Here is a 27,488-nt window from a genome sequence, read left to right on the forward strand (position 1 = left end):
CGGTGTGTGCAAACCTCTCGGCAAGTGCAGATAGGATTTTGACAAGACGGAAATTGATTCCCGGGCTCCACATGCAGGTGCTGTGAATCTGCTCCCATCCCGAGAAGAGGCGCAGTATCGCATTCTATCGCCGCCGCGCATTCACGTCTCCGCATGCCCTCCGAGCCCACAGGACTCACAGAGCTGGAGGTGCCTTTTAATGCTGAGTCACTTTCAAACAATGCATCTCAATCAACTGAGCTTTGGAGATCAAAACAGTCATTCCTAAAAGAAAAGAAACATACCTCTCACTGAGGACATTATTGAACTAGTAAGGCGACAGAATGCTTGGCGTTTTGTTTTTTCTTTTCTTTTTCCCCCTCACTCATCTCGTAGTTTGTGGTGGGAGGAGAGGTTTTGCAGGGTTTGGGGGTGGTGGGGAGCGATGAGGGAAGAGACATGGGGAGAGTAAAGAGCTGACAAAGTGAAGAGCGAACCCACTCGAGGAGCCTCGTGCCACCATGCAGCACACACAATAACACAACAGAGGACAAAGGGAGAGGAGAATGTAGAGGAGAGCCATGGAGTGTTCCCTTCAGAGAGGAATCTGTCACCCGCTCCCTCCGAGACGGTGCAAAAGGTTCCAAAATGTAAAAAAAAGTGGGGAAAAAAAAGAAAAATGCAACAGACGCCGAAGGACGCTCTGGGAGAGAGAGTGAGAAAGAGAGGCTGAGGCAGGGAAGGAACTCGACAGAAAGGAGACGTTTGAGATTCCTTAATTGTGTGATCTCTACAGACTCAGCTTCTGCGTTCCGCCGTGTTTCATTAATTGCGGTGTGTGTGTGTGTGTGTGTGCGCGCACTGTGAAACGTGTTGCACCGTCACATACAGGTGCGTCTCCATAAGTCGGAAAAATTTATTTATTTTAGTCTTTCAAGTCAAAAAGCGGAACTCGTTTGTAAAGCCATAAAACTTGAGGGGTTTGTTTCGTTAATTTTGATATTTATGGCTCGCAGGAAAAAATCCCGGAATATAGCTTCTCATAAAATTAGAATATTACATAAGACCAATAAAAAAGGGGGGAAAAAATGCTGTGTTGTGACATTATGTTATGTTATGTTGCGTTACGTTATGCCAAAGAAGCTGGCTCTTTATACAGAACTACATCCAAGAATGGATAGTTAAGTGGAAGGAAAAAATGTGCACAACTAACAGAAACAGCTGGAGCCTTGAAAGAGCTAGGAAGTAAAACCGATTGATGTAGTTTCATAAGGTGCAGCTGGAGATGGGGCAGAGCTGGACTCGGATTGTCTACCTGAACCAGTGGCTGTGTTTTAAAGTCCACTTATTGGATAAATGTCGTCATCAAATGTCAGACAGAATCCAAGGTGCTCGAGGAACGGCGTGAAATTTAAACATTTAGCCGAGAGTCGAGAGTCCAAAGTCCAGGGCATCTTAGAGATCACGTCTGTCAAGCAGTATGGACATTTCATTTCCCAGCACGACTTCCAAGTATTGACTAGATACTGTGCAGTACATGGAAATACTTCTCACTTGGCTTACATTTCTGTTATCAAAGTCCTTTTTTTTTTTTTTTTTTAATCATTCTTATGTAATATTCTAATTTTCCAGAAAGCTGAATTGGGGGTTTTCATTAGCTGTAAGCCACAGTCATCGAAATTCACAGCGGCAAAAGCTCGAAACGCATCAGCCTGTGTGAAATAAGTCGATGTAATATCTGAGTTTCCCCACCTTTTCGAGTTGGATTCCTGAAATAAAGGTACCTTTTGACGGCATCCCAAGTCAAGGGAGCTTCCCTCTTAAAAGAAGGTTGTTCTGCTGATGAGCTTTTGTCGTTTGTTGCCAGTCCTCCTCCGGTCCTCCTCTCTGGCCTCGCTCACATGTTTCTCTGCTTCTCCTCCCCTCCGTGTCTCTGTGTGCAGCGATCAACTTGCTGGGTCTGACGTGGCAGCTGAAGCCCTCTGACGGCCCTCTGTTAAACAACGGACTGGGAGCCGGTCTGCCTGTCAACAGTGACGTGGCCACACTGCCCTCTGGAGGCAGAGGTATGAACTGCCCGCAGCACACCACGACACCAACGAGAAGCGCAGAAGAGGGGGAAGGGAAGGATGGAGATGATTCTTTTCCCCCTTAAAAATGTGTTTTGTTGTTGTTGTGGCAATATTTTCAATGTGCTACATTAATTACTGAACATGCGCACTGCTTTCTTGTGAGGAGCTCCAATCGGTCCTGTCCTTAGCAGTCCTCTTCAAGAATCATATTTCGACCCATTTAAAAAAAAAAAAACATAAATCCGTCTTCTGCATGAATAAACTGGCTTGAGCCGGTATTTGGCCACATTTTCACTACAGTTAGAAACGAGAGAAATATAGACGGGGAGTTGGGGGAGTGAGGTACCTAAAAAAGCCGTATTTGCTTGGTAACACACAATTCGATAGATTTTTTTCTTCTTCTTCTTCTTCCACTCAAACACACCCGCATCTGAAATATTGATGCGGCCGGTGACGCAGCACTGGATGCGCCGTCCTGTTTTTTAAACACAGCGAGTTTGTGTCGAGCCCAGTTTGTCTTCTCACTCGGCGGAGAACGTAAAAACTACCCTCTCTCTCCTCCTCTCTCTTTAAAGGGCCCCATGCGGCTTCCTATCAGTTCTTCTCTCGCTTTGCTCGATGTGGCTCTGAAGCACGCGCGCGTGTAGATGTGTTCAGGGGGCTTCTTGCTCCGTGTCTGTACAGTCGGCATTAATGAGCAGCTTGTCGTGCTCCGTTCCCCAGCCATCTAGGCCAGGTGCTGCTGTTGCTGCTGTTGCCGCTCTATACTCGCTGCTACTTTCATTTCTTCACACGCGCACACTTGCTCTCACACTCCGTCTTTTTCTGGCTGCACTCTGACACTCCTCCCTTAGATGGCTGACCCGATTGCAGGATGCCGAGTGTGTTTTCCTGTGTTTTTTCGGCGCGCTCTGAAGTCTTTTCGCTGAGGTTCCGTCAGCCCTCTGTCATTTCAGCCCCAGATGGCGAAGGCGACGGGTCCTGCAGGGCTTTGAGGAAAAAAGTTGTATGTTGGGCCCAGATGCAAAAGATTGCGTGGGGAGAGCTGAGAATCCAAAGATCAAAATTGCTGCTAACTGGTGAACAAGCATAAAGAAAACCTACAGTGTGATGGAAAGAGTATTCTTGCCCTCTTACAAATTTCTGCTAACTTGAATAAATAGCAAAAAATGTTTTCAATTGATGAGTTGTAATAAGAAGTTTTGAGTCTTTAATATCACAGAATTGTGGGCCTGTGAATCCGACCACGATGCTCTTTTGTCTTTGTTGTCCTTGAATCATGAACACTGACCCTGAGGCAAGTGAGACATTCTGTGCTATAGATCTTGTTCTTGGTTCTTTGGTGAAGTTGTTGATGTGCTCTTTGATAATTTGACTGCTCCTGGGAAGGTTCACCCTATTTCCTCCATTTTGTGGATAATGGCTGTCAGTGTAGTTTTCTGGAGTCACTCAGCCTTACAGATGAAATTGTAAGTCTTCCCAGACGGACTTCGTTTCTCGTCTTTTCTTCAATTTCTTTAAATCGGAGCAGGATGTGCTGCTGTTTGAGGCTCCGCACCCTACTTCATGTTGTCAATAAGGTTCTATTGAGGTATATTTATTTCTCATTAAACACGCCTGGGTTTAGCTAGTAAACCTGAGCCAAAGTATGTGGTTGATCACCGTTAATCCATGATTTGGAGGATTTCCTTTTGTTGGCTTGAAATTTTCTTTGTAATCATTTAAGTACTTCAAAATTATCTTTTATGAATTTAAAAATTGGTTTCATTCAAAACCCTTCAGTGTGTCAAAAAAAATAAATCAATCAAAAACAGAAGAAGTCTGTAACACACAACACTGCAATTTTAAAAAGCTAAAAATAAAATCAGATATTAGCATAAAAATAGTTTTATTTCATTATTTTAGATACAAAATACTGGTAGGTACTGAGAGACTTCTGCTGCTTTAAACAACTTCAGGGTTTTCCAGTTGTTTTGCTTAGGGAGGTTTCTGCCATTCATCCTTCAAAAGGCTTATGAGGCTTCTCTCATATGCGTTAAAGGGCTTTCCTTACATTCTTGACAATATTGAGGTCTTGCGACGCTGAGGGACAGTTACGAATCATTCCGCCTGTGACCTGTTGAGAGAGACTGTTGAGGATTTCAAGTGTGCTTTTAAGCAATTTCCTATTTTGCTGGTGTTTTCACAGCAGGGACGTTTTCAGTAGTAACACTGCAATAGAGGACAAAAGTCGCAGGAGTTAAAAAAACGAACAACGTTCCTGTTCATAAGCAAACCAGCACTAGCCGTGTGGCACATCTAGCTGCAGCAGGATGTTAGAAAAGCAGCAGATAATATTTGATTTAATGCTTCATATGAAAGACGTGAGCAATACAACTCTTCAGAAGACAGAAAGCATATAGGAAGTTAACATATCTGGTGTTTTTGTGTAAAACACATTCCTACAGCTGTCATCCTACTTGCGTGCTAGCATAAGCGGTGTTTGCTTACAACATTTCTGGGAATTTTGACTTGTTTTTCTTTTACACGAGACTTGGGGAGTCAAAAGTGACAGAATAAAAGGTTTTTGTGTGATATGTTGAATTTTTCATATTCTGTCATCCTGCAACCTCAGGCTTCAGCGTTGTGGAGAATTTAAGTGATGGACCAACACAAAGTATTGGGTAACAGTGAAGGAAAAAATAATGCCTGATTTGCTAAAATTTGTTTTTGCAAACAAATACGTAAAAAGTGTGGAATCCGCTTCTTTTTAGATCTGCATAAAGAGAAGAAACCAAGATGATGCTGAATATAATGTTGTGAACACAACACAGATCATGCTGCTGGAATGCTGGTCAGTTTTTTGTTTTTTTTCTTGAGAAGACAAATGGAGCAAAATTGAACCTCATGACTCTGATTATGCACCGAGAGCTACAACAGAATTGTTTACGTCAAAGCGTTGCCATGTATTAGAACGGCCCAGTCAAAGTTCAGACTTGAAACCTGAAATGCGATTTTCACAGACATCTCTTCATCCGTTCTGACCGGTGCTCGAGCAAAGACCAACAAACAATTTACAAAACTTTCAGTCTCTCGACATAAAAAGCTGAACAACCTCGAAACGCTTCACTTTTTGTATTTAGTGAAGAAATTACAAAAAAAAATAAAAATGAATTGGTTTATTTTAGCACAGTTTCACTTAACAATTAAGTGAAACTGTGTGTTGGTCCATACATGAGATCGCGCTGAAATACATTGCAGGTTTTGCACAGCTAAGCACCAAACCTTACTGAGTAATTTTGTCAAGTTTCTAGTGGAAATATCTCAGTAGTTTTGAAATAAGACTAAACTAACTTACAAGTAACTTTTCAGCAAGATATAGGGGCTTGTTCGAAGTCAATAATTCTTTAATATCGATGAAATAGTGCTAGTTACACTGGCAGATTATTTCACTTCTAACGTGGGGAAAATAGTTTTTATAACTGAAAGAATTTGCCAGTGGAACTAGTGTTATTTTTTTTAATCAATATTAAGAAATTACTGCATTAAAACAACTCCTATATTGTGCTGAAAAGATATTTGTGAGTTAGTTTTGTCTTATTTCAATTGTACTGGAAGCTAGACCAGAAATACTTGGTGTTTTTGCAGTGTGGAGGTAACGTGACGAAATCTGAAAAGGCTCAAGATATAAATAAAACGGACATTTTCATTACCATTACTCAAGTACTAAAAACATTCTGTCTCTAACGTGGAACTCTATGCTTTAGGTCAGTTTTTCTTCAAATCTTCTTCTGGGAAAGAATGGTGTTTCCATAAACTCTGATATCACATATTACATCAGCCGTCCATTAAATTGCGCTTGTCATGACAGATGAAACAACCCCGGTTTTTTTTTTGTCCTCTCTCCCGTCCAGGTTCGTGGGCAGGCAGAAACAGCAGCATAGACACCGGGAACATCGAGGTGGGCAGGCGGGTGACCCAGGATGTCCCCCCAGGAGTGTTTTGGAGATCCCTCCTCTATCTCAGCCAGCCGCAGTTCCTCAAGTTCAACATCTCCCTCGGGAAGGACGCCCTCTTCGGAGTTTACATTCGCAAGGGCCTGCCCCCATCGCACGCGCAGGTACGATCCGCTCGATCGAACTCATCCTGAGCACCTTTCTGGGGATGCAACTGTTCCTTTACTCATTACGGAAACTTCACAGTGGGTCTCCTTAGGGTATTGAGCTTGTTTAATAAAATAAATGCTCATTAAAAACATTTTTTGTTGCCTTTGCCGTTTAAAACATTAGCTATGAACTCCGAAAGCTAAATAATTGAGAGAAAAGATTTGCGCTTAATTAGGTTTCACAGTAATGTAACTTCAACTGTCTCTTGTTAATTAGTGGCTGCTCCTTTCTAAATAGATTTTATAGCATAGGGATAATTTCCCTCGGTTAACTGCTTGATTGCCTGACATAGCTTAAGTTTGAGTCCATTGCACTGAAGTAAGAACAGTTTTCCAGAGAGAACAAGGCCCCGCATCGTACCGAGTCTTCTCCTTTCTCCTAACGCAACCGAAACCCCTTGTACGTAGTTTAGGCTTACATGTTTACAGCATGTAACACGTTTTCATCATGCCCACCAAGCAGCTGGCCTGTTAAACTGTAACGAATGAAACGAGCAGGTGGCTCAGGGCTTTTTATTTTTTTATTTTTTATTTTTTTGATGAATCAGTTGACCAAACAGAGCAGATTGGGATTTGGGAGAAGATGTCCTTAAATAACTTGGATTAAAACACACAAAAAGGTGGGGAAATCAAAACACAGCCAGTGTATGTTGCATGTTTTTAAACATAAAAAATGATTGCAATGAATAGTTAGTGTCTTAAGTTTCTTCAGTTAGTATAAATCCAGATTAGTTGTGTTCTGACAGCTAAAGTTTAAGGCTGCTCTAATTGACTAAAGAGGAGTTTACCGTCCTAAATCAATACCGGTGTATTGACGTCATAGCAGTAAATGCAAATGCTAATATATAACGCTTTAAGCTGTCTTTATTTTTGCAAATCGATTGGTCACTGGAGGGAGTGCGTCTCCAATTATCTTCCTATGTTAAACACAAATTGAGAGAGGGGAACATATAAAGCGCATCCTGTCAGAGAACCTCTGATAGATACGTACGGCGATGTAAAAATCAATCAATTAGTCTCCAGTTAGAGCACTTTTATATCTAACAGCTTCACTGACGGAAAATCCTTTTCATATTCCGCTTTCAGGACGCGTTTCTCGCAGGCAGATCATTAGTGGCACATCACCTCCAACTTCCATTTCCTATATAAATAATCCTTGGTTTTTATGTAAATTACAGCTTAAAGAAATGTGACAAAAGGTCTCAAAATAGCGCTTAAACAAACAGCTTTGACGCTGGAATTGCTTGAGGATAATAGAAGTCCGCTTTGGTGTTAGCCCCTCTAAGCCCCTAAGCGTTTGACTTCAGCCTCTGAGAGCGCCTAATTTGGATTCGTGCTAAACGAAGACACCAAAAAACAGTTATCTACTTCAGATGAGTTATTTACTGCTTATAACCTTTTGTCAAATCACGAAAAAAAAAAGAAACAAAAACGCTCGTAAAACAGATTTCGCTTGAACTGAACGTAACCGTTCGTCAACAAAAACCTCTTCGCAGTATGACTACATGGAGCGCCTCGACGGGAAGGAGAAGTGGAGCGTGGTGGAGTCCCCGCGGGAGAGGAGGAGCATCCAGACCGTGGTCCTGAACGAGGCGGTGTTTGTCCAGTACCTGGACGCCGGCGCCTGGCACCTGGCCTTCTACAACGACGGCCGGGAGAGAGAGTCGGTCTCCTTCAGCACAAACGTCATGGGTGAGACAAAGAGAGAGAGAGAGAGTCGACGTCTTACTGCTGTGGGCAGAAGGTGGAGGGAGGGCGGTGGGGAAATGTCGCAATGTAGCGCAGCTGTTTGGGAGCTGAAACGTGACTAACAGTCACAATTTAGGAGATAGCTTTAATTCCAGTGACACTGCAATGCCTGAATGACTTCACACATTTCGAGTGTGTAAAAAACACTCACCAGCAGCAGCATGTTGCAAAATACTGCCAAAGCTATAGACCTACAGTAGCATTACTACGTAGGATGGACCACTTAGTGAGTTGGAGAGATTTTTCTTTCCCTTTTTTTTTTGCCAAGAAAACATACTCTAACCAACATATGCATTCAGAAAAAATAAGGACACCCACAGGTGTTTAGATATAAGATATTAATCGCCTCGTTCGCTATTAGGCTTGCCTGTGATGAGCCGTATCGTCCGATCAGCCGGTACGATGTGAAAAGAGAATATGAAACTGTGCAAAGTGAACGAATTTGGTTTCAGAGCTTCCAAAATGATTTCATATGTGTAGGGAGCCATGAGTGTGAGAACAAGGGGGGCGGATAGACTGAAAGAATCCTTCACTGTCAATATAAAGGAGAGAGAGAGTGCTCTCTGCTGCAGGAGTGTAGTGGAAAGATGAAGAGATGGAGAGGTGGCAGGGACGGAATTAGAGCAAGTAGTAAGAATGGGAGGTGGGCGGGGGGAGACATAATGGCAGGGGGAGAAACCTGAATGCAGTGAAGTGGATTGAAGGAGAGGAGGGAGGAGGGGCTTTGGAGTGGCGTGAAGGAGAGGGTGGCATTAGAGTAAGAGGAAGACAAGGGGTTCACATTTAGGGGGGCAAAAAAGGTTTGGGACACAGAGGAGGGGAAGCGTGGAAGGGCTGAGTACTCATATTTGTTGGAGGAGTGCGAACTGGAAAAAATGGAGAGGAAGAAGAGACGGATGAAAGTCCAAAACACCCTCTTCGTGATTACCATCGACTCTGCGACTTCCCACCAAAACGGTTCTCCTCCCGTAAGTGGGTTAAGAGGCACTAAAAGGCGGTGGAGAGCAGCTGGAGTCGTGTGTGACACACCGCGGCTTCCGAGTCCGGCTGACTCTGCCCGTCAGTGCCAAATGGCCAAACCTGGACGAAGCATCAATGAACCAAATCCAGACAGGAGTCAGGCATAAACGCAGTAAGAAAGGCAAAGCCGGAATGGCGAGAAAGCAAACCACTTTTTTTTTGTTCCTCTTGTTGCAAGTTAGAGAAAAAGAAATTGCATGTAGGAAGCATTTTCACCACAAGAACTTCCCCTGGGAAGCACACCAAACTGACGCTCCAATGCATTCGTCTCCAAGTGAGGAAGTAGAGTCCTTACAAATTCATATAATAAGTCTGAAATTAACCAAATTTATGTCAGTGGACAGTGGCCAGGGACGAGCAGTTAAGTGACGAGAAATGATTTTTGCCTCCTCCAACTCGGTTCCAAACACTTTCCGAAAAAGAATCTTTTGGGAGAAACTTCTTAGCGTCCTCGATTGGACGAGCGAATCAAGACGCATCTGACCTTCCAGCCCGTCTGGGTCGGTCTTCTCACAATCAAAGGGAAGTTCGAGAGTTGTGAAAGTAGTTCCTGGTGAAACTTGGCTGGATTAAATTTTTTTATGTTATTTTTTTTCTGACGCAGCCTGTGGAGCCGAGGCGAAGGGTTCATGGAGGTCGTCTTTAGAAAATGATTCGAAGTGTATTCTCGCCATACAGTCCGACGAGAAACAGAGAGAGGGGGGGAAGGCAACGCGGGGAATCCTGGAGGAGTGTGTTTGCGTTTGATGTCTGTGCAACATGGTGACTTGGCGCGCCTTCAGTTTCGTAGTGCGCTGAAGAATGAACGGTGCCAATGATTTAATGAAATGCTTTGATGCTTGGCATCGAACTCTCTGAACCCTCCCCTCTTTCTCTCTGTCTCACTTCGTCTTCCTCACAGATTCGGTGCAAGAGTGCCCGCGCAATTGCCATGGCAACGGAGAGTGCAACTCGGGCGTGTGCCACTGCTTCCCCGGATTCCACGGCATGGACTGCTCCAAAGGTATTAGTTGTGTACAAATCCCGTCAGGGAAGATCTTGTCATTTCCGCCGCCTAATTAGATGTGAAGACACATCCTCGGTCTCCGTGCGAGAGCCGAAAGAGGATTAAGAGCAGCAACATGGCGCATGGCCTTAGGTGAAGCTCAGACAAGATGACTGATGACGAATGGCAGCTCCCCGAGCTAACGACTCCCCGGCTCTGCGCTTACCTGGGATAGACAGCTCTGATGAATAGTTTAGTTACCTCTACTTGTAATTACTCTTTATGTCATTGGCGCTCTCCGCCCCCTTTAACCACTCTATTCACGCTCCTGTGTGCTTGAGTGTGGATTTGCCCCGCAAACCAGCAGCAACAACAAAAAGGCTTGCTAATTGTCTCTTTCTTTCCTCATATGCATGATTTAATCTTTCCTCCTCCTCCTTCTTTCTCTTCTCCTCCTCCTTCTTCTTCATTTTCTCTTCTTCTCCTCCAGCTGCTTGCCCGGTGCTGTGCAGCGGCAACGGCCAATACGACAAGGGTTCCTGTGTGTGTTACAGTGGTTGGAAGGGACCCGAGTGTGACATCCCCGTCACGCAATGCATAGACCCTCTTTGCAGCGGCCACGGCACCTGCACCGATGGAAACTGCGTGTGCTCCATCGGCTACAAGGGGCCGAACTGTGCAGAGGGTGAGGGTGGGCACTTTGTCTTCTAATGTGCATAATCTGTTTGAACGTTTGAAAGGAACTTGGGTTATTTCAAAGATCTTTGAAAATGAAAATATGTCTCGCAGCAGTATGTCACAAATAATAGGTCCCTAAGAAAACTGATAAAGGCTGTGTCCAGATTTAGAGTCTGCATCCCTCGAAGGCTTCATTTGAAGGCTGATGACACAACAGCGATGCTGAGAACAAATTCGAAGGACCCACCAAAATGCGGCCCAACAATTTATCCTTCTTTCACCACCCATTTGAAGGAAGGATCTGGCGCGTCTTTGGACAAGGTGTCCGCTCATCCTTAAAAGTGTTGTGAACTCATGCATCTAAAATTGAGGCCTTCAAAGGTCTTAGATTCATTTCTTTGAAATGTAAATGAATCTCAAATACGACAGTCACGGGTCTTAAATTTTATGGCGGCACGACTATTTAGTCTCATGCTTTATGCAGTTTTTTATTTTTTACCTTGGGAACATTTTTCTCAGGCAAAAGTTTGAGTCACGTGCAAACATCTTCTCGAGACTGTTGAGGCTACTGGTAACAAGCCGCTAATATGGCCTTGCTAGCTAGCTAGCAAGTTCTTTTGCGTCTATCAAAGATGTGGTAAGTACAAATTTAACACCAGGTGATTGAATGACATTAGTCTTTGCCATCGGTTCACTTCTGTTGCCAAACCATATGAGGCTACTAGCATTCTGTGCAAAAACCTTAGCATGGGGGTCCAGGTTGCTTTGCAAACTATCTGATTTTCTGCTGGTAATTTCCTGATGAAGTTCTTAAATTTCATCAATAATGGTCTTTAAAAGTCTTAAATTTGAGTTATTAAAACCTATTTGAAGACTTTCCTGTCCCAAGCAGAACGGGACTTTAGATTTAAGTACAAGTGCATTCAAATCTGCAAATTAAGAGCTTAAGAAATTGTGCTGTTAGGCTTTTGTCATCTGCAAAGACATGTTTTTTAGCATAACGTTGTAAAAACTTAATTTAATTATTGCAATTATTTATTTAATTAAAAAGACTTCAAGAAGTAATAAAAGAAATTCAGCAAGATTTCGAGCTCCATTTTTACCAGCATTTGTTACGGTTGCTAGGTGACAGGAAATATAAGCAGGGCAATTAATCAGAAGGCCAGATCAACTACTTTCATAGCCGCTCTACAAAGGACCCGACCTACATCGACCTTCGAAGGACCCAATGCTTTGGTCGGGTTTGCGTTGATGACATCATAACCACTGAGCGAATCAGGTGTTACTAGCAAAGCATTAGCAAATAACACATTTTTGACAGACTCTGAAGCAGCAACGTTGCAAATTAACGTCTGAGCAACAATCTACAACAACACAAAAAACGAGAGCAACTGATCACGATGTGTTATCTGCATCTAAAGTGAGCAGAAAAGCCTTCCTGCTAACTTCAAGTTCAACCAGTGACCCCTTCTAACTAAAGATAGTCTGCAAATTACAGCATAATCTTGTGCTGAGCAAGTGTTCGTTCCCGCTATACGTAAAGATGAAGTATCACACTGCAGCTGAACACATCAGAGGTTTTATTAAGAGCTGAATTCGCTTCTATTGATCCTTGTTAAGATGGATCTGCATGGCACATTCTCCATCATCGGAGGCAAAGGAGAGGGATGAGAAAGGCGAGTCGGGGCGGCGAAAGGTGAATATCTAAGAAGTGAGAGAAAAAAGTGAGTTTTTGAGGCTGAAGATGAAGAAAAGAGGAAGCAAGTCAAATGACAAAAGGAGTCAAAAGAAACCTTAGAGGGCCCGAGAACAAGGTCAGCGACTTTGCAGCGTCTTCTTCATCCATCCAGCCTCCCCTGCCCCCCCCACTCCACTCCTCTCATATCTGATATTCATCACGGCAGAGTCCCTCAAACAATTTACCTGAAGTGCCGGCGACATGAAAATCGATAAGTGTGATCCGCCGTTTCTGCCGGGCAAACAGAAATGGAGAGGCCGGAGGTTATGTGCGGGCTTGTGTTTTTATTAATTTGTGTACAAAGAGAAAAAAAAGGGTGCAGCCGGGTCAGCTATGCCTGAGGTGAGAGGAGAGAGGGAGAAAGACAGTGGGGGGCGGGTTGGTGTCACACACAACAAGACAAGGAGGGGAGAGAAATAGAAAAAGAAAAAGTGTGACCGGGACAGAGCAATGACAGCCGGCCCGGAGAGGGGTGGGTGGGCGCTGTGCCGAGAGGAGGTAATTTGTCAAATTGGTTTTCACTCACTGCTCAAACTCACAGCTGCCCGTCAACCTGGCAGACTGACAGTGTCACATTTTCCCCTGTGTACTGCCACACACACACACACACACCCGCATACAGTCAGAAATGCATCCCCTCTGTCTGAGTAATGTCAGGGGTTTTTTTCCACAGAATAAGATTTTCCCTCCCGTGCTCCCATTATACTTTTAGCTGTTCTTTACTGTGCGCCTTAATTGCTTTATTAAAACATCTGCTGATGTTTTCCTTCATTTTTATAATCCTCTTCTGTGCCTAACCAATTAAATTCTCGCCTTGTTCAAGCCTTTTCTTTGATAACTCATTTTACTATCTGCCCTGGTGTGCGATTTCGCAGCTTGTCTCAGTTTCCCTTCATCTGTTTGTTCCCTTTTTTTCTTCCCTTTTCCAACGCCGTCGTATCTTTTTGGCATTTTAATGCAGTGGATTGCCTGGACCCGACGTGTTCCAACAACGGCATCTGCGTGAACGGAGAGTGCCACTGCAAGCCGGGGTGGGGAGGGCTCCACTGCGAACTGCCCAGGGCACAGTGCCCGGACCAGTGCCACGGCCACGGCGCCTTCATCCCAGACACCGGCTTGTGTAGCTGCGACCCCAACTGGATGGGGCCCGACTGCTCCATGGGTGAGTAGGAGCCGCCGCAGCAGCGCCGAACGGCTGAAAGAGACTGGCGCTCCAAGCGAAGACTGAGGGGTCAGGGTTTTTAGGAAACCGCCTACTCAGTCCCGACGTCTCGAATTTTTTTTTTTTTTTTTTTTTTTTCCCCGCTCCCAGGGTACTTGACTATTAGTCATTTTATACCATGCTGTTCTGGTTTTCAAATTGGGCTTGGATGCAGTCCACTGAAATTAAAACATGCTGCGAAATAGAAATCAGCAACTGTTACAACGATCAAGCCAAGTTGGAGCATGTTGGAACACAATGTGGGAAGTTTTTTTTTTTTTGTTTCACTGACAGTAACAGTATGGAGACGGGGGATGTTTGTGTTATTAATATGGTGCCCTTCCAAATCTTAAAGTAGGGAAGGAAATTAACTTGTGCAAAACTTTTAAATCACTACTTTAAAGTGGGGAAAGTGAAGATTTTAGACTTAGACTTATCCAGTGCAGTACGTGTTTGCTTTGTGAATTGAGATTCATCTCTGCCCCGCCTCTATTTTCTTGTCTGAACACCCAAAGTAAGATGCAACCAATTGTTTCCAGGACTTTTTTAATTACTACAAAGAGTCCACCTGTAGGTAAATGTGTCACAGTAAACATATTCTGACTGTGAAACATGGTGGTGGCAGCATCATGTTGTGGGGATGTTTTTCTTCATCAGCTGTAAAAGAATTGAGACTGAAGTAGAGGTTCAACCTCCAGCAATACATTGACCCAAATCACACAGCTTGAGCTGCTGTGGAACTGATTAGATTTAATCCGTTCCACACTTATACTTGTGTTATAATGACCTAGTCAAATCCCATTGAATCCCATTACTTTATTACATATTAAGTAAAATCAATGTTATGTTATGTTATAATATTATTCTTCATAGAAAGATGACATACCTCACAAAGCACCCGTCCTCTGTGAATCTGTCACTCAGCTCCTCCAGACTAGCAGCAGCAGCGATTAGCAAACACCTGGTGGAACTGAGCTGAGCTCAGGTGCTTCTTAAAGAGACAGAGGCCCAATTTCAAGATGTCAAATTGCGATCTCCAGCTTGTATAAAGTCAGGTTTGACATACACAGCATTATTATAGCACAGTTACTTGATCGTGGTATGCAATGGCACTATGAGCCTTCAAGTAGATAACACTGTCCCTTTAAGAATACATGGAAATATTTGAAATGTTGATCCAGTTTAAGCGATAAGCTTACGCAAAACTAGCAGAGACAAACCTCAAACAACTGCAGTAAATAAACCGCTGGATTTTATTTAAGGCAATGGAGTACAGCGGGTTAACTACAAATGCATGCCACACTTTTCAGATTTATATATGTAAAATTTCTAATTATTTTCTGCTGGTTTGTCACACAATAAAGGCACTGTACTTTTTTTTTTTTTGGGAAAGCAGCCACATTTCTCTCTCAGTAAAGCCAGCGGTAAAAGCTTCCACTGAAACAGATGCTGCTGCCTGCTCCTCGGCGGCAGCGTGAGAACGCCGCTCGCTTCTCACAAACAGAGCTCCCCGACGTTCGTCGTGAGTGGCACTGCTTAACTTTAACACAGACAGCAGCGTCTGCCACCGCGGGACTCCTCCGCAGACGTGTATCAAAACGTCTGCTCACCGGGGGGGTCCCGAGCACACAGACGGAATCGTCACATCTCACCGCACGCACCGCCGCTGCCTGCGACATCGCAGACAAGAGGCTTGGAACATAAAACGTTATCTTAAAGATATTATCGCCCATTTTGATTAAAGGTGCGGGACGGGAGATTTAATCAGCAGCTAACTTGGCTTATTTTTGACTCTTTTTGAGATCATTTTAGGGTTCTTTTTTTTACCCCCCTATGTTCATTGAAAAACAGAAGAAAGGAGAAATGAATTTGGTTTCGGTGACCGCTGTCTCATAGGGCGTCAATTCCAGCTCTGTTCTGGGTAGCCGAAAAGACTCATGATCAAAATAAAAAAAAAAACATCGTAATGCACAAAATGCAACCTGAAAAGTTGTGCGTGTGCGACCCAAATTTGTCTCATCCGCTTCCAGAGGTTTGCTCAGTCGACTGCGGGACCCACGGCGTGTGCATGGGCGGGGCGTGTCGCTGCGAGGAAGGCTGGACCGGGGCCGGCTGCGACCAACGCGTCTGCAACCCGCTGTGCATCAAACACGGGACCTGCAAGGATGGCAAGTGCCAGTGCCACCAGGGCTGGAACGGAGAGCACTGCACCATCGGTAGGTGTTTCCTGTACCTCCTCACCCCAAGAGTGTGTGTTCGTTTTTGTTTTGTTTTTTGGGGGGGTTGTTTTGGTCTGTTCCAACACCGTGGGTGAACACAGAAAACATCCAGTCAGACTGAAGTGGCAGCTTCCTTATTATTTTTTTCTTTCCTTCCATTTTGTTAGAGGGATTTGGAAATGAGAGGTGGAGGCGCAAGCAAAAGCTACAGGGAATTCAAGGAGAAGGCTGATGTAGAGAGGGGCGGGTGAAACGAAGCGGAGAGGAATAAACTTCTGAGGAGTGAGGGTGGGAGGATTACAAAAGAGCAGGGTTTAGTTGTTTATAGTCTGCCTCTCAACTGCACACCCAGGAGTTTTAGTTCTTCTATGGCCTTTGAAAAACCAAAGTTGTGTTATGAAAGGCAAAACTCTGCAACATACTGTGATCAAAAAATAACTCTCAGATTCTCCGCGTGGGTACGTGTGTGTGCAGAGTCATCGTAGGGTGTGTGTGTGTGTGTGTGTGTTTTTTTTTGTCAGTCAATCACTGTCTCATATTGACATCAATGTCACTTTGGATGGATGACTGTCAGATCCCTTTGATTCCTCCACAGTACTCCGAGACACAAAGTCTCCTTTCCCCTGTCACCAGAGGCGCTGTGATTGCAGCCCGCCAAACAAACACCAAAACACACACCTACATACACGCACGCACGCACGCCCCAGCACATACATATGCACGGGGGAATAGCGGTTTATGATCTCCCCGTTTCCATCCCACCCCCCTATCAGAAAGTAGGGCAGCTTTGACTGCAGCATCAGCCTGAGATGAAAGAGTTGTCAGGCCTCAGCTTGAGCGCAAAAAGCACACTTTCACCAGCACCAGACATCCTCAGTGTTAACTTATCGCAGCCTGCCTGTTCTGTATTTCAGCTCTGCATGATGTTGCTTGCATTTATTTTAAAATTAAAAGCAAAAAAAAAATAATAATAATAGAAAGACAACATACTCTCCCTCTCGACATTTACCTTCTGCACGTTTTCTCCCACTGCAGACCATGGGAGCATGGTTGACAAAGCAGGTACCGTATCTGACTCTGGTGTTTCTGTTTCTTAGCCTGTGGTGGTAGAAGCTAGCTGCTGCATTGGCCTGGCTTGGCTCCGTAGACTCTGTGGTGCTTATCTGTCCGTGGTAGACCAGAGGTGCCTGCCTCAATGACGACTCCCCTCCGTGCGGTGCACTACCCCTCTCCCACCCCTCTTTTGTTTTCTCGCAGTGCACTGCAGCAGGGTCCAAGCTGTCATTGAGCCCTTCGTGTGTCGTGGGGTGACCGTAGAGCCCTGGTGTGGTGGTCCCAAAAGTGCCGAGGGGGGCCTGTGCCGTGGGTGTGTGGTTGTGCATGTGTGTGGGGCGTGTGTCCACCCCCCGGTACGGGTGCATCTCATTACGTTGGGGTGTCGTTAAGAAGCCAATTCATTTCAGTAATTCAATTCAAAACGTGAACCTCAGATGTTGTATGGATTCATTACACGCAGGGTGATATAGTTTTAGTGTTCGTTTCATTTCAACTTGATAGTTATGGCTCATAGCTAATAAAAAAACCTCAAAAATTCAGCTTCTGTGGAAATTATATGAGACGAATAACAAAGACTTTGTGGAAATGTTGTTTTATGGCCTCAACAATCACTGGGAAGACTGCTGACCTACACAGCGACGAAGCCAAAGGTGGTTGCTAAGGAAGCCAGCTGTTCACATGGTGCCGAATCCAATTGGAAGCTAAATGGAAAGAAAAAGTTTGAACATGCAATAGGGATAGGTAATTAAAACCCACTAAAGAGTTTGTGGGAGATTCAAACATCTGGACTGCAGTTGTAGTAATCGAATCAGTCAATCTATCAAGTTTATTTGTATAGCATACATCAGCAATATAGCATTTCAAAGTGCTTTATATTGTAAAAACCCATCATAAACACAACATATAACATATATCATATCAGATTATGATCTATACACGTGTCATCATTAGAATCATCAATACACGTCAAATGTTCCATTTATCTTGGTTCAAAAGTAACTCTAAACAGGTGAGTTTTTAGTCTTAATTTAAGTTTTGCTGAAGTTTGTTACAGATTTAATGTGCCTAGAAGCTGAATGCTGCTTCTATCATACTTGCTTCTGATTCAAGAGCACATGCAGAAGTCTCTAGAACATCTGGTGCCACTGAAGCATTCCTTATGTCAAGCCACGTCTGAACCAGATGTTCAGAAACATCTTACCGGGGGCTAAAGAGTAAAAGGGATTGAACTCAGTGATCCAAAGTTCTCTTTTCAGATAAAAGCGAAATTTGCATTTCATTTGGAAAATCAAGGCCCCACAATCAACGAGCATTAAGGCTATCAGCTCTAAACAAGCTCAGGCCTTGAGCTTGTCTGCATTGTTGGGTCTGCTGTTTCTCAATTTTTTGGTTCATCGTCTCTGAACTGAACATATTGTTGTTTTTGGCATGTAGGGTGAAAACATGGTGATCAAACCAGGTGGAAGGTGTGAAGTCCTTCTCTCAGTAAAGCGTGTCAGCCATGGGAAGCATGAAGTACTCTAAAAGACTCTGGCAGGTGGCTGCACTGACTTGTGTTGGTCCTTCTACTATTGGACCAATCAACACCAGCAGATAACTTGGCTCCTCAAATCATTACCGACAGTGGGGATGTCGCATTGGACCTCGAGCAGCTCAAATTCGGTGCTTCCCCACTCTGCAACGTTTAATTCCATCTGAAAAGATTGCTTTAGACCACTGAGCAACAGTTAAGTTATTTTCTTTCCTTTGCTAAGCTATGACAAGTCTTATGTTGTCTCTACTTTGGGATTGACTTAACACAAGGAACTGAACATTTATGGCTCAAGTCCTTGTTACTTTTGTGTATGGTGAGTCTTGAAGCACAGCCTATACCCGATGAATCTAACTCAAACTTTTAAATGGGCACATTCTTTCCTTCCACAAAACTTTCCCATAATGAGCTAGGCTACAGCACCGTGTGCGTAGCCAACTTCTTTTGCAACAATATTTGGTTCTCACGTTCTGCCTGAGAGAATCAATTATTTGGGGCAACTATTAAATCAGCCATAATCCCTGTGATTTTGTAGGCCAAAAAGTTTTCTTTAAAGGTCTTAGGTAATTTTCTAAAAAGAATATTCTTAGCTATGAGCCATAATGATCAAAATAAGCTGAAATACACAGTGGAACTGTAAAGTATGAATGAGGTTTACATTCTGAATTAAGTTAGTGATGTAAATAAACTCTTCAATGATACTCAAACGTATTGAGACACACTTGTGTGTCCAGTGTGAAACCCTGAACAAACCAAGCACCAAACACTCAGCTATTCCAGCCTTGTATCGCGTAAACACAAGTGCTTCACACATAAGGAGAAAACGATCAAAGTCGTGGCGAACTTTTGAGGTAATTGGTAAATTTCATAGGCCACTGATGCAAGGCGTTAACGTGGTGTCAGAAAAAAAAAACTGCAGAGCTGTTAAGTGTGTGTGTGTGTGTGTTTACATTTTGAGTATTTGTGGCAGCAGCCATGGTGGAGCGGCTAATAAATTCACCCCACTTGCATGTGTGTCGGCTCGCTTCGTTGGCGTTAATTCCAGCCCTTCGATTTGTTTCATCAAGCCAGGTCGAAGCAAAAAAAACTACAGGTTACGTAGTCCGTCAGATCACACAAAGGGATACTCGGAGCAACAGCGTAAGGTCGAGAAATCGAGGCAAACAGAGAAGACTGCGAGTCCAGAGTGACTTTTCTCACACTCTCTCAGCGAGAATGCTTATGAGATAGCCCCGCAGCTGAACCTCCGTCAGGTTGCGCGGATCCCTGGAGCAACGTTGAGAGTGTCCTCTCAACCCTCTGCACTTAATGGAACAGCTCTCATTGTTTTATGAAGAGCCAGCTCAGAGAAAAAGGTAAATTGCCGGGTTAAAGATGGAGCAGGACACGGAACGACGGAGGGGGAAAAAAACAGAAACAAAACACAAAGGGACATTCTTGAGGTTCTTAGGGTAGCTTATTAAGGACAGGAGAAGTAGATGAGCGGAGGTTTGTTTTAGAAGTTATCCAGCCCGTCTATGGGATGCGACGGTGGATTTATAGCAGTAACCTTCTACTGGGTGACCTTTAGAGCAGACGGAGTTGGGCGCAAAGGGACTGTGGGGGGGGATACCGCAACTTTTTACTACAACGTCTCGACTTAGTTTCTTTCTTCTCCTTCACTCTTTTCTCTGCTAGCCTTTCTCTTCCTCAATCACCCCCTTCATTCTCACATAATATCTATCCAGTTATATACCCCATCATCCAGTCCCACAGATACTGCATACCAAACAAGTGTGTGTGTGCTCGTGTGTGTGCGCTGACCCATAACCCAAGGCAATTTCTTCTCCTTTTTAAGGGGATTTCATCAGAGTCCAACTACATTACTGAGGAGGGTGGGCTTAATAGTTTCTGAAATCCCACTTTATTCTACTTAGTATGGGGGGAGTATTGACTGGGTCCTGACATTAAAGAGAGAGGAGCCTTATGCGAGGCCTGCCCAGGCAAGCCAATCAATGCCCGCTATGGATTGTCCTGTCCGGGTGCTTCATAAGTATTTGGCTGCTTTAAATGGCAACTCCATTTAACAGGCAATCACTGCTAACTGCCTTTGTTCCCTGAGCTCAATACTCGGGGACAATCTATTCCAGCCTGACTGTTAATGCACCATCATGAGCGGTCCCCTGATGCCGAGAATGCTAATAATTAAAGATAAAACCTTTGATTTGATTCCTCTTTTTGAGCTGAAACCCCGGCTGGAGCCGCTCCGCTTCCGCCGCTCCGGGCCTTCCCACCCCACAAAACAAGATGGCAGTTATTGTCGAAGCCCCTTTTCTCTTGACTTTCCCCCGCCCACTCGCCTCCCCCATCAGCCGCCCCGGCCGGTTTGAGACGTGATAAAGCGCCAATCGGGATGAAACTCCTGTTAATTTAGCCGCTGCCTTGGTTTAGATTGCGCTATTTGTATTCATAATGCATGGCTTTATTGATGCAGCGATTTGTCGGAGGGCAAAATCCTGCAGCGCAACTTGAGTGAAAATATGTTCATTAATCTACTGAGCAGGACTCGGTAAAAAGCATTTCATATTCATAATCTCTCACTGGGTTATTTTGTCCGTCCTCGCTCGGTGGCGGGCGCGACGCCACAGAGTGAGAAATGCCGGGTCATATCTCCCAGGTGTGTGTGTGTGTGTGTGTGAGTTGAGTGCGTTTTGTGCATGTGTGTATTGTTTTATCAGTCAACCTTGTCTGTGCACTTCATCTCCCATGGGTGGACTTTGGAGTGCTGCGTCCCGTTCCTTCATTTATTGGTGAGGAAATCACTATGACAAGTTTGTTTAGGGCTCTATTATTTTTTTTAAGGGGGGAAGAAAAAATAAAACATTGACATTGTGTCACATCTGTCCTTGAAAAATTCTAATGAGGGAAATGCGCAGTGGTAAAAATGTTTGATTTAGACAGGCCAAGCAAGTATTGAAAGCTTTCTTTTATTTAAAAAAAAAAAAAAATTCTGTCTGTCGCTGTCTGGGCCTGCAGTCAAATTATTAAACCGAACTTAAACACTTTCCTGTTGGGCTTTCATAGCTCCGAGTATTTATTTCACGTCATTTAGCAGGTCCTCTACGGACATAGCCAAGTGAAATTAATACATGACTAATCTTGACTGACTAAATTAACATTTGGGGATATGCTTTAGCTGATACGCTGCCACGAGTTCGACAGAAACATTGATGCAATCTCATATCTGTCTGCATCAAGTTGGAGCCAGCAGTTAGGCTGCTTAGATTAGCATATAGACTAAAAACAGGGAGAAAGAGACTTGCCAAAGCCATAAAAGTGCTCAAGGTGAAGAACAGCAAGTTTGTTTTAAAAGGATTGCTTGGTTTTTGAAGTGCCGCTTCTGCAGACTGCTTTTTAGGCATTATTTTAACTCCGGTAGACAAGTCCTAAATAATCTCGGGGATTATTAGTGGTATTATTATTTTGGTATCAAGCAAACAGATTTGTACTAACAGAGCTCTAAGATAGAAAATGTTCATTTAAAACAAGAAAGTCAAACTTCTTTTCTTTCTGGGATATATCAACATCGCGAAGGTGCACAAAGGGCCGGTTGTGTCAGAACAAACTGATAGAAACCCGTTAAGCTGTCAAAATAGCTTAATGGGTTTCTATTAATAATATTAAATCTAATATTAAAATATTAGATTTTGTTATTATTAAATGTTAAATTACATTAAAGTATTAAAGTGAATTGATAAGTACTTCTTAAAGTTAAATAATGTTTAACATCTTCTCAGACTGATGAGTCTGTTCAGGATTTCATGGTTTTTTTTTATTGTTTTTTTTTTATCAAATCACTGATTTGTTGAGCTAATTTAGAAACAATTTGCATTAAACTCAATTACGCATTAGATCAAAAAGGTGCAGGGATCAGTTGATTTGCGTGAATTTATGTGAACTAAAAAATTGATTGATGTAATTTGGCAATATAAAGATGACTTACATAATTTCCCTTTGTGATCAATACAGTATTTCTCAATTTGAATTTTGAAAAGCTTCTTTGATCTGATAAAATAACATCTATACACACAACTGTTACCTTAAAGGTTTTATTTATGCGTCTCTCTGGAGTTTAGAGGGTCACATGAAATGCGATGGCAGGCCGGACATCGAGTTTGACATTTGATTTAAAATAATTCAACCTCGAAGCTTCATTGATCTGTTGAGTAAATGATCTTTTAAGCATTTTTGCGTAGTTTGGATTTTGTTTTACAGTAATTGTGACTGAGCAAATCCCATTGGCTCTCCATCTTGTAACTGCTGCGGTAAATCAAAGGCGGCGTTGTTCTCGATTCTGCTTGCCGACTATTTAAAGCTGCTCAACACAACCCCGCCCGATATAGCACAAACAAGACCGATTACATGCAGGACACTGAGTTAACATCTCGTGATGTTTTCTTCTGGTTTGCCTGCAGAGAGTAACAGAAGTCAAAGGAGTTACTGCAGAGGGTAAAACAAACGGTCCCCAACGTACCATTGATTAAATCTACAAAGTTTCCCCAGCTACACTTCTGATTTGTGTTTTAATAGCATTCTAATACGTTACATCCAGAGTGGTGCTTCACCTGATTTCAGTCTTTATGCTTAACCAAGTTGAGCAGGAACTAAAAAGGAAAAAAAAAAAAAAAGAAGATTAAGCCCATGCTTTTGGTATCATTTCTTCTTCTAATAAAGTGTCTTGTGATGAAATATAATTTCCATATTTGTCCTCTATTAAAACCAGAGCATAGCAGATAGTGTGACTATGAGGAAGATATTACTGTCCTCTGTAATTGCCTTCTTTATTTGCCTCAAAGTCACTGTTGAGTTTGGAGAGCTCTCGCCTTGCTGGTTCCAGACTTGCTTGGCTCTCGGGCCTCTGATTCTGCGGTGGGGGCGGAGGGGATGGAGGGGGTTCTTTTGCATAAGCTTAAGTAAAGGTTTATTAGTTCATAGACTGCACACACACACATGCACCCCAACTCTCAGACACGCACAAACACACACACACATCGTCAAACATAATCTCATTCTCTCATGAGAAAGCATTACTCTCAGGCCATCAGAATCCCATTACCCACACTGAATCATAAATAGAGGGAGGAGAGTGATGATCGGGTGGGGTGCCATCCAGTAAGCGAATAAAGTCATCTATCCACCTCGGTCCGCACACGGACGGACATTAGCAGCCGTTCCTTTCGGTTTAGAGCCGCAACGAAAGACGTAAGTTAAAAAAAAAAATGTAAAAGCCTGACCCGCTGACTTAAACGGATTCCTAACCAGCCGGCATCTCGACGGTTGTTCATCCGTGTGTCGTTAATTATGAAACAAGTATCCTTCTGTTGTCTCTCTCTCTCTCTCTTCTCCTACCTCTCCCCCCCTCAACCCCTCGTTCCTCCTGTCGTCTTCACCCAGACGGCTGTCCCAACTTGTGTAACGGGAACGGCCAGTGCACCATGGGTCAGCAGAGCTGGCACTGCGAGTGCCAGACAGGCTGGAGGGGCCCCGGATGCAGCGTTGCCATGGAAACCTCCTGCGCTGACAACAAGGACAACGAAGGAGGTGAATTAAAGAGCGGCGGTAGAAAATTTTGCGGTGAAGCGGTTCGTAAGTGCCCCTACAAGAAGGAAAATAAATAAATAAAGATATCGAGAAAAAGAATGGATGATAGAGAGAAAATAAATAAATGACAAAAGAAATGGGTCAAAGATAGAGATCTCAGGAGAGGCGTCGTCTCTAGGGACGACAAACGTAAACTTTTTTTTTTTTTTTGCAGAGAGACCAGCGTTAGATTACAAGAATATTTAACGAAGGATTCATGAAAGCTTAATGCTCTTTGCCGACCTCACGGCTCCCTCTGCCCCTCTTTCAGACGGACTGACGGACTGCATGGATCCAGACTGCTGCATCCAGAGTCCCTGTCAGAACAGCCCCCTGTGTCGGGGCTCCCGGGACCCCCTGTTGGTCATCCAGCAGAACCCCATGTCCCAGCCTCGAGTTAGATCTTTCTACGACCGCGTCAAGATGCTGGTGGGACGGGACAGCACCCACATCATCCCCGGGGAAAACCCGTTCAACTCCAGGTACGGCAGGGAGCCCAAGCGAAATATGTTTAACCCCAATAAGTGGCAGAAAGGAAATATTTTTTGCTTCATGCTAATGAAAATAGGGGATTTTTATTAGTATAAAAATCCCCTATTTTCATGCTAAAAATAGGGGATAAAAATATTTTATGCTATTTCTACTTTCTTTTCTTCACCAAAAGAAAGTGATCAGCTTAAAAACCAAGTATGTAAAAAGTAGAACTGTCACGATAACAAATTTAGCTGATCGATAAATTGTCTCAAGTTATTGCAATCAACAATATAATTGTTGTTTTGAGACCATTTTCAAGCAATGCAATGGTAACGGCATAGTAATGTAAAAACACGTCCTCAAAGATCAATGAACCTTAGATTCTATTGAACGTTTAACACCGGAAAAACCAAAACACATTTGGAATATCCTAAATAAATAAACACATAAATAAACAAAATAACAAAGTAAAGTAAGTCAAGAAGTCTCTGAAAACCAAATTGTCCTTCCAAAAAAAAAAAAATTATAATAATAATTATTAGTTGAGACCAAAGCACCAGACTGAAGACTGAAGACTTTTGTCTTCCAGGTTTTGGCAGAAAGAGAAAAATGTTAAATCATGCAAATGGAAATTATTGTGTTTATAAACTTATTGTGCAATTAATCGATTTATTGCTTATCACGACAGGCCCAGTAAAAAGCACATTTTCGAGGTTGCTATGTTCCACAAATTTGGAAAATCAAACTTAATTTATCACAAGTTACATATATACGAGTTATATAATATATTATATACTGACACTCTATATAGTGTCTCGCAGAAATATCCATGCCATGTGAACTAATTAGCATTTTGTCACCTTACAACCATAAACTCTAATGTATATTTGAGGGATTTTATTTAATGAAACAGAAATTCCACACATTGTGAATACATAGCTTTTTTTGAAAATAAATATCTGAAAAGTATGTTGTTATTAAACCAGGCGCAACAAATCGCAGCTGAAGTCACCAAAAGTGGACTATTAATTATCCACTTTTTTTTCTCCTGCTATGTAAAAATCCTAATAAGACCCATTAGAGCTTGTGGGTCGTTTGTACAAGGCGCCGCATAACTGCCCACAGCTATGGCGAGCATCGCGTTATTTAGACATTTCTTTTTTCTTTATTGTCAGCATTAATTATTTGGATGAAAAGACTTTTCATCAGCGAGATCAAGGCTACAACAGTGACTCTCTTAAAAGGCCAGACATGAAAGTGAATAGCTGTGCCACATGGAAACGACACTCTCCGCTCCGTCGTTCGGATATCAAACAGAAACCTCTCGCTGATCTCGCTGATGAGTGGAGTAGAAGCGCTGTCCGTGGTCCTGATTCTTATCCGCGGATTAAAACAGTGGAAATAACACATCAAAGTAAAAGAAAAATAAATAAAAAATGTTTAGAGGTTATTCTGCGTGCGCACACGTATTAATTCGCAGCGTCACGGTTTGTTTCTGTGATTGACACACGGAGTGGTGGGCTGGGGGGAGGAGAGGGGCCGCTGACTGTGCATAATTAACGAGTAGAGGAAGGACCAGAGCAGCAAGTGGTGGAGTAAATTGAATGATTGAAGGATAGCCGTGCTAATCCAATCAGATTAATGGGAGTGTAAGGATGGGGGGGGTGAAGGTTCCCTCCTCACTCTGTCCCTTTCTTGTCCCCCGTCCAGCTTGGCGTCCCTCATCCGGGGTCAGGTGCTGACCACAGACGGAACCCCACTGGTGGGGGTCAACGTGTCTTTTGTCAACTATCCACACTACGGATACACGCTGACGCGGCAGGACGGAATGTATGTACGACAGCAGCGCCGTTCAAATCCGGAATCTACCTCACATTGTCAGTGTGACCAGATTAGATTAGATTAGATTAGATTGGATTATGCTGGATTAGAGTACTGATCTTATGAGGAGACTAGGATACTTAAGACTCAGGTAGTAAGAAAACAGTCTCTATTGGGAAAACAGCAAATATCTGATCGATATATTATGAGAAAATAAATACATAGCAAAAAAAAAAATCTTAATTGTTTTTGGTTCAGCTTCTAGTATAAATATCTTAGTACACTTAAAATTAGACTAAACTAACTTATAAGTAGATGTTCTTAATGGTACATGAACTTGTTTTTAGTCAATAATTCCATAATAGTGATGAAAAAGAACTACTTCTATTTGTAGATAATTTCACTAATAAGATGTTTTTCCCATGTTATAAGTGAAAACATCTGCCAGTGGAACTAGTCATTTTTCATCTATTTTAAGGAATTACTGACTTAAAACAAGCTCCTATATCTTGCTGAACATCTACTTATTGGTTAGTTTTGTCTTATTTCAACCATACAAAGATGTTTGCACTAAAAACACTTGGTAAGGTTTTCCCCTTTTTTTGCATTGTAGGTAACAATTATATGCACTTCAATTAGAAATCTGGGCTTTTATGACGTAAAATCATTATGAGCTCATTTAGGCGAGGCAAATTTATCTGTACAGCACATTTCGTGCAGTAAACGGCTCAGAGTGCTTTAGAGAAAAGTCCTCTTGTCTCACGTGTCTCTCTCTTCCCTCTGCAGGAACTCTTGTTTTTGGAGACTATGCTTCTGTGCCCGTCTTTGCACTGTTGTTTTGTGTCCGTGTTCCCGTTCTCCTTTCCTCCCAGTGTTTCCTTCCAGACGCAGCCGACAGCGTGCTAACATCTTGCCACAGCTTGCGTTTCAGCAGCAGCAGGAGCAGCAGCAGTGATTAGTTTCATGGACTTGTTACTTGAATGACCATGTGCTCTAACCTCTCTGTCCGGCCTGGTTTCTGTCTGGGCGCCGGTTTTCTTTCAGCAGTTCCAGACTTTTGAAAGCTCTCGATATTTCCCAGTAGAAATGTGTACGACCTTTTTTGACCCTAATACCTGTCATCCTGCAGATTTCTTTTATAGCTTTGACAAAATGCTTGTTTCACTCTATATAGTCTTCTAACTTCACATTTTTAACTTTTT

At 43.1% G+C, this 27,488-nt stretch overlaps 1 protein-coding gene across 5 annotated transcripts in view; it reads left to right on the forward strand.

Moving 5' to 3' along the window:
* tenm2a (teneurin transmembrane protein 2a) overlaps positions 1–27,488 on the forward strand; it is a 282,137-nt gene that overhangs the window by 230,970 nt on the left and 23,679 nt on the right. For 3 of the 5 annotated variants that reach the window (XM_028008947.1, XM_028008950.1, XM_028008952.1), the window contains 11 exons: positions 1,923–2,045; positions 5,945–6,150; positions 7,692–7,887; positions 9,866–9,967; positions 10,440–10,634; positions 13,327–13,527; positions 15,597–15,782; positions 16,821–16,847; positions 23,806–23,952; positions 24,263–24,473; positions 26,176–26,295. In XM_028008947.1, coding sequence (XP_027864748.1) covers positions 1,923–2,045; positions 5,945–6,150; positions 7,692–7,887; positions 9,866–9,967; positions 10,440–10,634; positions 13,327–13,527; positions 15,597–15,782; positions 16,821–16,847; positions 23,806–23,952; positions 24,263–24,473; positions 26,176–26,295 — 1,714 coding nt within the window. The remainder of the gene's footprint in view (positions 1–1,922; positions 2,046–5,944; positions 6,151–7,691; positions 7,888–9,865; positions 9,968–10,439; positions 10,635–13,326; positions 13,528–15,596; positions 15,783–16,820; positions 16,848–23,805; positions 23,953–24,262; positions 24,474–26,175; positions 26,296–27,488) is intronic. The other 2 variants (XM_028008949.1, XM_028008948.1) reach the window with 2 other exon arrangements.

The sequence above is a fragment of the Xiphophorus couchianus genome, chromosome 23 (assembly GCF_001444195.1).
Source record: "Xiphophorus couchianus chromosome 23, X_couchianus-1.0, whole genome shotgun sequence".
Taxonomy (NCBI): domain Eukaryota; kingdom Metazoa; phylum Chordata; class Actinopteri; order Cyprinodontiformes; family Poeciliidae; genus Xiphophorus; species Xiphophorus couchianus.